The sequence below is a fragment of the Eubalaena glacialis genome, chromosome 16 (genome assembly GCF_028564815.1).
Source record: "Eubalaena glacialis isolate mEubGla1 chromosome 16, mEubGla1.1.hap2.+ XY, whole genome shotgun sequence".
Taxonomy (NCBI): Eukaryota; Metazoa; Chordata; class Mammalia; order Artiodactyla; family Balaenidae; genus Eubalaena; species Eubalaena glacialis.
In genome coordinates this window covers 86,778,008-86,791,966 of record NC_083731.1, presented here as the reverse complement: position 1 = coordinate 86,791,966, position 13,959 = coordinate 86,778,008, and the positions used below count along the sequence as shown (strand labels likewise).

Genomic DNA, 13,959 nt, shown 5'->3' with positions numbered 1-13,959 from the left:
CCCACAGACAGTGCATACACGCCAGAGCACGCCCAGGCTACAACCCCGAAAAACAACCGATTTCCCTCCCTCCGGCTCCTTGTTCACACATTTGGGGACCTTTGTGAAAGGGGACACAAAGAGCAAAGCCAGGCTAAGGGGAGGGGAGGCTGAGGAGATATGATTGGAGTGGTGACCCCCTGCCACAAGGAGGATTCAAGTATTTTATTGGAATATTGCTGAATATTTCAGACTGTGAGAGCTAAGCTGTTACATCACTCTCAACTTGGTAGCAGCTGCCTGTTGGTGTTTGTTTGGATGGATGACTGCATCGCACTCCAGCAAGAGGGGCCGTGTACTTGTCGGAGGCCACAAAAAGGGGAAGGACGTGGGTATAGAAGTGGAGGGCAGAGTGTGTGTCTGCGTCTGTGAGTCTCACTGTCTTTAACCCGCAGGCTGACAGCGGGAACAGGTCGCGCATGTATGTGCATCCCTTCTTTTTACAAGGATACTGGTGCACGAGTGTCCCTGTCCCTTGTTCCTGTTGTCATCATAAAACCTGTGATTCAATAGAAGCATCTGATTCCCAGTGCTCTTTTCTTCCAGTTCTGATTGGTCACCTTCTTTTAATAATTAAGATCCTAAAAAAGAAGTTGCATAAATAGATTATTCACAAGAATAGCCATTCGAAGTCCAGCTGTGTGTTTGGGGAAAATAAAAATTCTGTAGATTTAAGAGGAGATTTTAGTCATTCTCACCTGGCCTGAAAGCTCTGCCTTTAGAGGGAATGTTGTTCCTGGGTTACCTGCAGAATCTGAGCCCCACTCCCTATCGGTCTTCTCCTCCAGAGGACATTCTGTGATTCTCCTTCCCAAGTGATGGGCTCTCCTGGACCCTTTTTCTTTCCTTTTTTCAGTTTTCCTACTTGGAGAAGCTCCTGCTGGTTCACGGCGCCTGGAGTTACAACCGGGTGACCAAGTGTATCCTGTACTGTTTCTACAAGAACGTGGTCCTCTACATCATCGAGGTGAGCAAGGGCTGCTTCTTCCTTGAAGAGGACAGCCTTTAGGTAATTAGGTCATTTCAAGGAAGGATTTTGTTCAGGGAAAAGTAAAAAGATACTCCCCTGATGTATCGAGACCTGTGACACACACAGCCTCTTTGAAACCGGGGACACCTTCCAGGTCCAGGTTGTCAGGATCAAAAGCCAGGAGTCCGGGGATGCCTTCTCCACACTGCATGCCCTCCTCCCTCTCCACAATGGACAGACGGATAGGGGAAGGCCCTCCTCTGCGTGTGCCTCCTGCTGTCACTCATACCCTCCTCCCCCAGGTGGCCAGAGCCTGGGCAGCAGATGGTGGCTTCTTTCTTGGTGGGCACGGAGACATTCCTAGGCAACCCATCTGTTTTTACCTTTACTCGAATGAAAGGGTTTCTGGCTGGATGTCTCATGGAATCTGCAGGTTTCCTGAGCTTTCATTTATTGCTTCTGGGATATTTGGATGCTGCCACTTCAGCAGGGAGGATGTGGGATTGAGTGGGAGGAAGCCAGGAATGTAATTAAAAATCTCTCAATGAACTCATTGAGTTGTCAGCCTGTTTTTCAAGATGCTGATTCAGTTGTAAGTGAAATAAATGTGCTGTCTGGAGGAACTAGCGGGGCGGATGGGACGGGCCGAGGGACAAGTGGAAAAGGCGCTTCATGTTTGGTCCCGGGGGGACCACCAGCCACCTCGTTCCTCCTTTTGAAGAATAGCTTTGCTATAAAGGCGTGGCCGTCATGACTAAGAGATTTCCAGACGTGTTTCCGAAAGAGGAAGCAGGTAGTCACTCTATGGGAAAACAGAAAAGCAATGGTCATGGTGTGTGGTGCTAATATCTCCTTCTATTGTGGGTTATTTTGTGTCTGATTTCTCAACTCTTGGCAGAAATAATAACCGAGGCATATATCCACTTTTTCTGATGTGGTCCCTTAAAATCCTCAACTCAGATCATTGAACAAGTGGTTTGCTCATGGAACTGTGATTAACCATTTCTTTACCAAATTGTCTATTCCTTCCAGTTGAATATGCAGGTCAGACATAGAGGTTCACATCACTCACTCTCTAACTAAACTCCTACCAAGTAATTTTCCCAAGTTACACAGGTTGTGCACTGCACAAGGCTGCCCAGCCAAAGCGGTCAATAGGGCTGAAACATAGGAACACCTAGAAAAAGAGATGCATTTTTCTCATCTGCACAAAGGGCAGCCCGCTTGCCTTGTCTGCTCGTCTTGTGCTGCCGTGTTCACCTCAACCCACTCCGAGGAAGAACTTTGCGATGTTACACGTAATGGACTTTGTGGTTTCTGTCTTTTTTCTGTCCACATTTTTACAATTCCCTTTAGGCGCTTAAGGATGTTTGCCCCCCACCGCCGCCCCCCGTGGCATTTTTTGCGTCTGTGATAGGAGTCACTCCTGAATGTCACTTGGGGTCGTAGATAATTAGTGCTGTGGACTGAAGCGACGAGCGTTGGAGTCCCCGTCCCACATGGCAGCCCAACTTTCACGGGCTTTTTCATCTCCTGGAGGTGCTGGCTTCAGAAGATTTCTCAATAATCCGGTTTTCCTCACAATCAGCACATTACAGATAGTCTAGACTTCTTATCAAGACATTCTCCATGAAGCCCCAACCCTTGAGTTTTCCAGAGCTTCTTTGGGGGCCCTTCTTAGTCATTTACACCTACTATCTTGCCTTTTTCCTTTTTTTAAAAAAAAACTTCAAGTGGGCTGCGGCTGCGACGAGTACAGTTTCAGTCTGTCTGAAAAATGCTGTTTGGAACATTTTCAATTCTGAAAGTGCTGGGCGAGTTCCTTACATTAATATTTCAATTGTGGCCAAGCAACAGGGATTAAATGGTCTTTTGTAAACAGCCCTTTAAACATTCTTTACAAGATGAAAAATGAATGAATGAATAAATAAATAAATAAAATGTCTCCACTGATCCATGCCCAATTTTCACCTTAGTATTTCTGGGTGATCTTAATTTTATTTATTATTTATTTGTTTGTTTGTTTATATTTCTGGGGGGGTTTCAATTTTGTTTTATTTTTTTTAACATCTTTATTGGCGTATAATTGCTTTACAATGGTGTGTTAGTTTCTGCTTTATAACAAAGTGAATCAGCTATACATATACATATATCCCCATATCTCCTCCCTCTTGCGTCTCCCTCCCACCCTCCCTATCCCACCCCTCTAGGTGGTCACAAAGCACCGAGCTGATCTCCCTGTGCTATGCGACTGCTTCCCACTAGCTATCTATTTTGCATTCGGTAGTGTATATATGTCCATGCCACTCTCTCACTTCATCCCAGCTTACCCGTCCCCCTCCCCATGTCCTCAAGTCCATTCTCAATGGTGAAAATGTCTGGGTCTTTATTCCTCTCCTGCCCCTAGGTTCTTCATAACCTTTTTTTTTCTTTTTTAGATTCCATATATATGCATTAGCACACGGTATTTGTTTTTCTCTTTCAAACTTACTTCACTCTGTATGACAGACTCTAGGTCCATCCACCTCACTACAAATAACACCATTTCGTTTTTTTTTTTTTATGGCTGAGTAATATTCCATTGTATATATGTGCCACATCTTCTTTATCCATTCATCTGTCGATGGACACTTAGGTTGCTTCCATGTCCTGGCTATTGTAAATAGAGCTGCAATGAACATTTTGGTACATGACTTTTTGAATTATGGTTTTCTCAGAGTATATGCCCAGTAGTGGGATTGCTGGGTCGTATGGTAGTTCTACTTTTGCTTTTTTAAGGAACCTCCATACTGTTCTCCATAGCGGCTGTATCAATTTACATTCCCACCAACAGTGTAGGAGGGTTCCCTTTTCTCCACACCCTCTCCAGCATTTACTGTTTGTAGATTTTTTGATAATGGCCATTCAGACTGGCGTGAGGTGATACCTCATTGTAGTTTTGATTTGCATTTCTCTAATGATTAGTGATGTTGAGCATCCTTTCATGTGTTTGTTGGCAGTCTGTATATCTTCTTTTTTTTTTTAATTTCTTAATAATTTTTTTAACACCTTTATTGGAGTATAATTGCTTTACAATGGTGCGTTAGTTTCTGCTTTGTAACAAAGTGAATCCGTTATACATATGTTCCCATATCTCTTCCCTCTTGCATCTCCCTCCCTCCCACCCTCCCTATCCCACCCCTCTAGGTGGTCGCAAAGCACTGAGCTGATCTCCCTGTGCTATGCGGCTGCTTCCCACTAGCTATCTATTTTACGTTTGGTAGTGTATATATGTCCATGCCACTGTCTCACTTTGTCACAGCTTACCCTTCCCCCTCCCCATATCCTCAAGTCCATTCTCTAGTAGGTCTGTGTCTTTATTCCCGTCTTGCCCCTAGATTATTCATGACCATTTTTTTTTCTTAGATTCCATATATATGTGTTAGCATACGGTATTTGTTTTTCTCTTTCTGACTTACTTCACTCTGTATGACAGACTCTAGGTCCATCCACCTCACTACAAATAACTCAATTTCGTTTCTTCTTATGGCTGAGTAATATTCCATTGTATATATGTGCCACATCTTCTTTATCCATTCATCTGTCGATGGACACTTAGGTTGCTTCCATGTCCTGGCTATTGTAAATAGAGCTGCAATGAACATTTTGGTACATGACTCTTTTTTGAATTATGGTTTTCTCAGGGTATATGCCCAGTAGTGGGATTGCTGGGTCGTATGGTAGTTCTATTTTTAGTTTTTAAAGGAACCTCCATACTGTTCTCCATAGTGGCTGTATCAATTTCCATTCCCACCAGCAGTGCAAGAGGGTTCCCTTTTCTCCACACCCTCTCCAGCATTTATTGTTGGTAGATTTTTTGATGATGGCCATTCTGACCGGTGTGACATAATATCTCATTGTAGTTTTGATTTGCATTTCTCTGATGATTAATGATGTTGAGCATTCTTTCATGTGTTTGTTGGCAATCTGTATATCTTCTTTGGAGAAATGTCTATTTAGGTCTTCTGCCCATTTTTGGATTGGGTTGTTTGTTTTTTTGATATTGAGCTGCATGAGCTGCTTGTAAATTTTGGAGATTAATCCTTTGTCAGTTGCTTCATTTGCAAATATTTTCTCCCATTCTGAGAGTTGCCTTTTCGTCTTCTTTATGGTTTCCTTTGCTGTGCAAAAGCTTTTAAGTTTCATTAGATCCCATATTTTTATTTTTGTTCTTATTTCCATTTCTCTAGGAGGTGGGTCAAAAAGGATCTTGCTGTGATTTATGTCATAGAGTGTTCTGCCTATGTTTTCCTTTAAGAGTTTTATAGTGTCTGACCTTACATTTAGGTCTTTAATCCATTTTGAGTTTATTTTTGTGTATGGTTAGGGAGTGTTCTGATTTCATTCTTTTACATGTAGCTGTCCAGTTTTCCCAGCACCACTTATTGAAGAGACTGTCTTTTCTCCATTGTATGTTCTTGCCTCCTTTATCAAAAATAAGGTGACCATATGTGCGTGCGTTTATCTCTGGGCTTTCTATCCTGTTCCATTGATCTATATTTCTGTTTTTGTGCCGGTACCATACTGTCTTGATTACTGTAGCTTTGTAGTATAGTCTGAAGTCCGGGAACCTGATTCCTTCAGCTCCATTTTTCTTTCTAAAGATCGCTTTGGCTATTCGGGGTCTTCTATGCTTCCATACAAATTGTGAAATTTTTTGTTGTAGTTCTTTGAAAAATGCCATTGGTAGTTTGATAGGGATTGCATTGAATCTGTAGATTGCTTTGGGTAGTATAGTCATTTTCACCATGTTGATTCTTCCAATCCGAAAACATGGTATCTCTCTCCATCTGTTTGTATCATCTTTAATTTCTTTCATCAGTGTCTTATAGTTTTCTGCATACAGGTCTTTTGTCTCCTTAGGTAGGTTTGTTCCTAGGTATTTTATTCTTTTTGTTGCAGTGGTAAGTGGGAGTGTTTCCTTAATTTCCCTTTCAGATTTTTCATCATTAGTGTATAGGAATGCAAGAGATTTCTGTGCATTAATTTTGTATCCTACTACTTCACCAAATTCATTGATTAGCTCTAGTAGTTTTCTGGTAGCATCTTTAGGATTCTCTATGTATAGTATCATGTCCTCTGCAAACAGTGACAGCTTTACTTCTTCTTTTCCAATTTGGATTCCTTTTATTTCTTTTTCTTCTCTGATTGCTGTGGCTAAAACTTCCAAAACTATGTTGGATAATAGTAGTGAGAGTGGGCAACCTTGTCTTGTTCCTGATCTTAGTGGACATGGTTTCAGTTTTTCACCATTGAGAATGATGTTGGCTGTGGGTTTGTCATATATCGCCTTATTATGTAGAGGTAAGTTCCCTCTATGCCTACTTTCTGGAGGGTTTTTATCATAAATTGTGTTGAATTTTGTTGAAAGCTTTTTCTGCATCTATTGAGATAATCATATGGTTTTTAATCCTTCAATTTGCTAATATGGTGTATCACATTGATTGATTTGCATATATTGAAGAATCCTTGCATTCCTGGGATAAACCCCACTTGATCATGGTGTATGATCCTTTTAACGTGCTGTTGGATTCTGTTGGCTAGTATGTTGTTGAGGATTTTTGCATCTATGTTCATCAGTGATATTGGCCTATAGTTTTCTTTCTTTGTGACATCTTTGTCTGGTTTTGGTATCAGGGTGATGGTGGCCTCATAGAATGGGTTTGGGAGTGTTCCTCCCTCTGCTATATTTTGGAAGAGTTTGAGAAGGATAAGTGTTAGCTCTTCTCTAAATGTTTGATGGAATTTGCCTGTGAAGCCATATGGTCCTGGGCTTTTGTTTGCTGGACGATTTTTAATCACAGTTTCAATTTCAGTGCTTGTGGTTGGTCTGTTTATATTTTCTGTTTCTCCTGGTTCAGTCTTGGAAAGTTGTGCTTTTCTAAGAATTTGTCCATTTTATTGGCATAGAGTTGCTTGTAGTAATCTCTCATGACCCTTTGTATTTCTGCAGTGTCAGTTATTACTTCTCCTTTTTCATTTCTAAGTCTGTTGATTTGAGTCTTCTCCCTTTTTTCTTGATGAGTCTGGCTAATGGTTTATCAATTTTGTTTATCTTCTCCAAGAACCAGCTTCTACTTTTATTGATCTTTGCTATTGTTTCCTTCGTTTCTTTTTCATTGTTTTCTGATCTGATCTTTATGATTTCTTTCCTTCTGCTAACTTTGGGGATTTTTTTGTTCTTCTTTCTCTAATTGCTTTAGGTGTAAGGTTAGGTTGTTTATTTGAGATGTTTCTTGTTTGTTGAGGTAGGATTGTATTGCTATAAACTTCCCTCTTAGAACTGCTTTTGCTGCATCCCATAGGTTTTGGGTCATTGTGTTTTCATTGTCATTTATTTCTAGATATTTTTTGATTTCCTCAGTGATCTCTTGGTTATTAAGTAGTGTATTGTTTAGCCTCTATGTGTTTGTATTTTTTACAGATATTTTCCTGTAATTGATATCTAGTCTCATAGTGTTGTGGTTGGAAAAGATACTTGATACGATTTCAATTTTCTTAGATTTACCAGGGCTTGATTTGTGATCCAAGATATGATCTATCCTGGAGAATGTTCCAGGAGCACTTGAGAAGAAGGTGTATTCTGTTGTTTTTGGATGGAATGTCTTATAAATATCAATTAAGTCCATCTTGTTTAATGTATCATTTAAAGCTTGTGTTTCCTTATTTATTTTCATTTTGGATGATCTGTCTATTGGTGAAAGTGGGGTGTTAAAGTCCCATACTATGATTGTGTTACTGTTGATCTCCCCTTTTATGGCTGTTAGCATTTTCCTTCTGTATTGAGGTGCTCCTATGTTGGGTGCATAAATATTTACAATTGTTATATCTTCTTATTGGATTGATCTCTTTTTTTTTTTTTAATTTATTTATTATTTATTTATTTTATTTATTTTTGGCTGTGTTGGGTCTTCATTTCTGTGTGAGGGCTTTCTCCAGTTGCGGCGAGCAGGGGCCACTCTTCATCGCGGTGCGCGGGCCTCTCACTATCGTGGCCTCTCTTGTTGCGGAGCACAGGCTCCAGATGCTCAGGCTCAGTAGTTGTGGCTCACGGGCTTACTTGCTCCGTGGCATGTGGGATCTTCCCAGACCAGGGCTCGAACCCGTGTCCCCTGCATTAGCAGGCAGATTCTTAACCACTGCGCCACCAGGGAAGCCCGGATTGATCTCTTGATCATTATGTAGTGTCCTTCTTTGTCTCTTGTAATATTCTTTGTTTTAAAGTCTATTTTGTCTGATATGAGAATTGCTACTCCAGCTTTCTTTTGATTTCCATTTGCATGGAATATTTTTTTCCATCCCCTCACTTTCAGTCTGTATGTGTCCCTAGGTCTGAAGTGGGTCTCTTGTACATAGCATATATACAGGTCTTGTTTTTGTATCCATTCAGCCAGTCTGTGTCTTTTTGTTGGAGCATTTAATCCATTTACATTTAAGGTAGTTATCGATATGTATGTTCCTATTACCATTTTCTTAATTGTTTTGGGTTTGTTATTGTAGGTCTTTTCCTTCTCTTGTGTTTCCTGCCTAGAGAAGTTCCTTTAGCATTTGTTGTAAAGCTGGTTTGGTGGTGCTGAATTCTCTTAGCTTTTGCTTGTCTGTAAAGGTTTTAATTTCTCCATTGAATCTGAATGAGATCCTTGCTGGGTAGAGTAATCTTGGTTGTAGGTTTTTCCCTTTCTTCATTTTAAGTATGTCCTGCCACTCCCTTCTGGCTTGCAGAGTTTCTGCTGAAAGATCGGCTGTGAACCTTATGGGGATTCCCTTGTATGTTATTTGTTGCTTTTTCCTTGCTGCCTTTAATATTTTTTCTTTGTATTTAAATTTTGATAGTTTGATTAATATGTGTCTTGGCATGTTTCTCCTTGGATTTATCCTGTATGGGACTCTCTGCATTTCCTGGACTTGATTTACTATTTCCTTTCCCATATTAGGGAAGTTTTCAACTATAATCTCTTCAAATATTTTCTCAGTCCCTTTCTTTTCCTCTTCTTCTTCTGGGACCCCTATAATTCGAATGTTGGTGCTTTTAATGTTGTCCCAGAGGTCTCTGAGGCTGTCCTCAATTCTTTTCATTCTTTTTTCTTTATTCTACTCTGTGGTAGTTATTTTCACTATTTTATCTTCCAGGTCACTTATTCGTTCTTGTGCCTCAGTTATTCTGCTATTGATTCCTTCTAGAGACTTTTTAACTTCATTTATTATGTTGTTCATCATTGTTTGTTTGCTCTTTAGTTGTCGTTGTTAAACGTTTCTTGTATTTTCTCCATTCGATTTCCAAGATTTTGGATAATCTTTACTATCATTACTCTGAATTCTTTTTCAGGTAGACTGCCTATTTCCCCTTCATTTGTTTGGTCTGGTGCGTTTTGACCCTGCTCCTTCATCTGCTGTGTGTTTCTCTGTCTTCTCACTTTGCTTAACTTACTGTGTTTGGGGTCTCCTTTTCGCAGGCAGCAGGTTCGTAGTTCCTGTTGTTTTTGGTGTCTGCCCCCAGTGGGTAATGTTGGTTCAGTGGGTTGTGTAGGCTTACTGGTGGAGGGGACTGGTGCCTGTGTTCTGGTGGATCGAGCTGAATCTTGTCTTTCTGGTGGGCAAGACTGCGTCCGGTGGTGTGTTTTGAGGTGTCTGTGAACTTAGTATGATTTTAGGCAGCCTCTCTGCTAATGGGCAGTGTTGTGTTCCTGTCTTGCTAGTAGTTTGGCATAAGGTGTTCAGCACTGTAGCTTGCTGGTCGTTGAGTGGAGTTGGGTCTTAGTCTTGAGATGGAGATCTCTGGGAGAGCTTTCATGATTTGATATTGCATGGAGCTGGGACGTCTCTGGTGGACCAGTATCCTGAACTCCGCTCTCCCATTCTCAGAGGCTCAGACCTGACACCTGGCCGGAGCACCAAGACCGTGTCAGCCACACGGCCAATGTCACGTGGATTGTGGAGGGTCTGGCCCTGTGATCCAGTTGTTTATATTCTCACTCCAGCTGCTTATCCAGCAGAGCCTTCTCCCTGCTTGGCACTTTTGTGGTCGTGCTGCCTTTCTGAGGCTCAGCTAGTATCACGTGCAGATTCCCCAGGTCATGTACATCTCTGATATTAACCTAAGCCTTACTGCCAAGTCTCCAGAAATCTCCGAAAATAACTAGCTTTTTACAACAGCCATTACCTCCAGGCTTCTTCTCTTCTCTCTTCGGTGGAGGCTTCCTGATCTTAATTTTAAAACCAAGAAACAGAATCCTTGGCTGAGTGCACACAGTTCGAGCATTCTCTCAGACAGCCTCTGCCGTTGCCGAATAACCTCTGTGGCATCAGCGTGTGCACTTCAAGTAGAATTCCAACATGGGAAAGTACTACTTGTACGCTGTTTTAGTGTGTTTTGAGCTGAAAGATCAAAGATTGTTGTAATTTGATTTGCTCATTTGCAATGAATAGTGTTACGTTCTAAGGGTTATCTTGTAGTTAATTACTTATGTGAGAATAAATTAAGTATATTATGTGTTTTTCTGAACTGGTTTTGTTGTAACTCAAGGAGAAGCCCTTTGTGATAGCCAGGACGTTCTCATCTCAGACGCCCTCTGATATTCTTAACTAGCAGTCATTTAAGAATACAAACTTAAAATAATATGCCAGCTAAAAAAGGTATCACATGTGCATACATACACGTATATAGTCTTAGCCATTATTATGAGGCTCAGTATATGATTTGAATTAGCAATAAAGATGGTACGGAGAAACTAGAGCCTGTGATGTAATACTATCCACGCACTTGGTGTACTAACCTATAGAACCGGATTTCTCTAGAGAGGGAATGCATGGTGATACTTTCACTGCCATACAAGTCTCAGTCTGAAAGTCCTTCCACCCTCAACTCCCTTATGTATATTCTTTTCTGACTTTTCTCTCTGTATTTATAGAGATGTTTACATATACAGACAAATCAGTGTTTTACACACATGTCATCCTGTTTTGTAATACATCCTGTAGTTCCTGTTCTATTTACAGTGTATTTTGGAATCATTTCCCATCACTACATAGAGATCCATCGCCTGGTGTTTCACCGTGGTGTCCTACAACCTGTTCAGCCCTTCCTGTGTTGATAAACATTCAAGTCATCTCCAGCTTCACCCACAAAAAGCCTTGTGGAATTTCCCTCTAACCAGGCCATAAATACTCCACCAAAATGATGTTGATCTAATTAGACCATTTTCACTGCAGTGCCATGAACATAATACATGCTCAATTCATGTATTATTATCTGTGCTACACGTTCTTTGTTGCTGACAGCTCTTACTTAATGCTTGTGTGGTGTGCCATATAAAATTTATTCAGGCCAAAGTAACCATTGGTTCAAGTGATTAAAAAATAGGAACAAAATGATGGCATCAGTGATTTCATAGGGGCCCTATTAATGGTAAAACTAAAAATATATTCCATCTTTGTTTTCCATCCTCTCTGCTACTACCTTAATTTAGTACTTTTTACCTGGATGATAGCAGAGACCACTAGCTTTGCCCATTCAAACATCTATAATGAAGCCAGGATGAGCTTTCTGAAACATACATCTGACCAGCTCCAGTGCCTGGCACAGTGTCTGGAGCAGGGGTGCCCCAAAATGTGGGCAGTGAGTGAGCGAATGAATTCCACTACTCTCTTCAAACTCCTCAACGGTTCCTGTGTCTTTTGATAATATCCCGTCTCTCCCTCGAGCCCCTGGTGGTCTAGACCCTGATGGTCCACACTGCATCTCTCCTATTTTGTTTTTAATCAGTGTTATTGAGGTATAATGAATATACAGTAAGATACACCATTTTTAGGTGTACAGTTCCATGAATTAAAACTGGGTTTTTATCAGTAGAAACTAACTGGCAATTTTCTGTCTGCCTTCCTGCAGACGATGACAAACAATAATGTCACAGAGAGTTCTGTGGATGGATGGTGGTGATGCTTGCATAACAGTGTGAACATACTTAATGCCACTGAATTCCACACTTAGAAATGGTTAAGATGGTAAACTTTATGTGTATTTTGCCACCGTTTTTTAAAAATGCTAAAATGTTAAAAAAAGAATGTCACAAGCGCTTGGCTGTTTTGGTCACCTTGAGGGAAACAAAAAATGCGCATCAGCTCATTGAAGGCTTGAAAGACGAACTTTGCATGTAGTTTTGCTTTGTATTAAAACCAATTAAATGCTAAGTTTAGTGGCTGTGACCAGATGGACCGTATTTCTCAGAAGGTGAAACCTTGTTGTGAGGCCGGACTAGGAGGGGCTTTGCAAGCTGGCCAGGCGGGTGGGACTCCTGTCAGCCAGCTGGAGGGGAGCGTGCCTTGTGTGTCTGCGTTCGGGCCAGGAAAAGGAATGAAATTAGCAAAGGCAAGGAGGTAGGGGTACTGGAGTGGCCAGAGGAGGGGCCTGAAAACCAGACAGGAGCTTTGTTGCTTTTGGAGACTGGGATCCCTTTTTCATTCTGGAATAGGCAAATTCCATAGTAAAAGCGATTTCAGAAAATGTGTCTTTCAATACGTCGGGCACATGGTAAGCAGAGACCTTTAATGTAATTTTGTAGTTTTAACCTGGGGCATAAATCATGGCCATTATGATGGTGAGAAGTTGGTGGTTCCTAATACAGAGAATAACCGTGACACATAGATATCGATGTGAAAAAAAAAATGGGAATTTTATACCATTTAGAGTGTCTACTTATTTTTGGCAACATATATAAGAAATTTTAATGTTTTCCTGGGGTCGTTAAACTGGTATGGGATACAAGCCGGGAGATGGGATGCATATTAGCCTAGAGGTCTGGAAATATTATCACTGAAATAGAGATTTAAACCATCGCAATTTGGGGTCGTGGGATCCAGGTGAACAAAACGGAGCTCTGGCTCTTGGAGGGGACACAGGTGAGAACTCCCCCCACTCAGTACCATGCTGGGCGCTGGCTTCCAGGAAGATGCTTGAGGTGAGATCGATCAGAAGGGGTAGATCCTCCCTCACAGCCGGGGAGGGTAGGGGCCTCGGGTTTCCAGGATGAAATGAGTTAAGACCTGAAGGATGAGGAGGGGCTAGAAGGGAGGGTTAGGCCTGTGTACCAAGGAGAGCCCGCACCTGCCTTTACCATCCCACCCGCTCTGTTTATTCCAGCTCTGTGAGGGGTGTCAGGAGTCGTGGGCAGGGTAAACAACAGGGAAAACGTGCACTTTGCTGGGGTTTTACGTTTCAGCGGGAAAGCGGCTGCACAACTAGTTAGACGGGGGCTTAGGACCGGGCTCTCAAAGCCTAGCTGGTCGCTGCTGGTCCTTAGAGCTGGGAGGTTGTTAGCAAAAGGCGAGGGGGAGGGGTGACGGGGAGAAGCCGTCACAAAGCCGGAGAAGGCTTAGCAGTCTGGAGGGATTCCCCTACCAGATACCCGAGCACTTTGAACTTTATAAAAATAGACTCTTAACTGCTTTTCACAGGTGACAATATACGCTTTTTTAATGATGTTTTCGCAGCTGCTTTACCTAAGAGGATCGTTATAGAGATCCAGTATTCTGAAAAAAAGTATTTATGCATGGATGTTTTAAAAATTGAGTCTCTAACTCCATAAACTGTTTAAGCCTCCCTGGAATTCAAAAAAAAAGAAGTGCAAGTCCAGAAACAAAATTGATGCAAAGGACTTATGGGGCCCGCGCGAACTTTGAGAGCTCTGCTGGGTGCGTCGTTGCAGGCGCCCGCTCTTCCCCTCCACCTGGTGCTGTGGCAGAAATAAACGACTCAAACCCAGCAAGGGGTCCAGCTCATCACATCTGCGCTAAAGCTCACAGATTCCAACTTGCTCCCCTGGCTAAGGGCCCTCCTGCTTTCAGAGATGGCACTGCACAGGGTAGTACCGGCTGCTTGTCTATTCACCAACTCAGTGGCCCAGGCAGGACTAATG

At 41.8% G+C, this 13,959-nt stretch overlaps 1 protein-coding gene across 1 annotated transcript in view; it reads left to right on the top strand.

Moving 5' to 3' along the window:
• The window catches only part of LOC133076429 (phospholipid-transporting ATPase IB), a 457,024-nt gene that overhangs the window by 248,452 nt on the left and 194,613 nt on the right, over window positions 1-13,959 (top strand). The window contains exon 26 of the mRNA XM_061170962.1: window positions 896-1,006. Coding sequence (XP_061026945.1) covers window positions 896-1,006 — 111 coding nt within the window. The remainder of the gene's footprint in view (window positions 1-895; window positions 1,007-13,959) is intronic.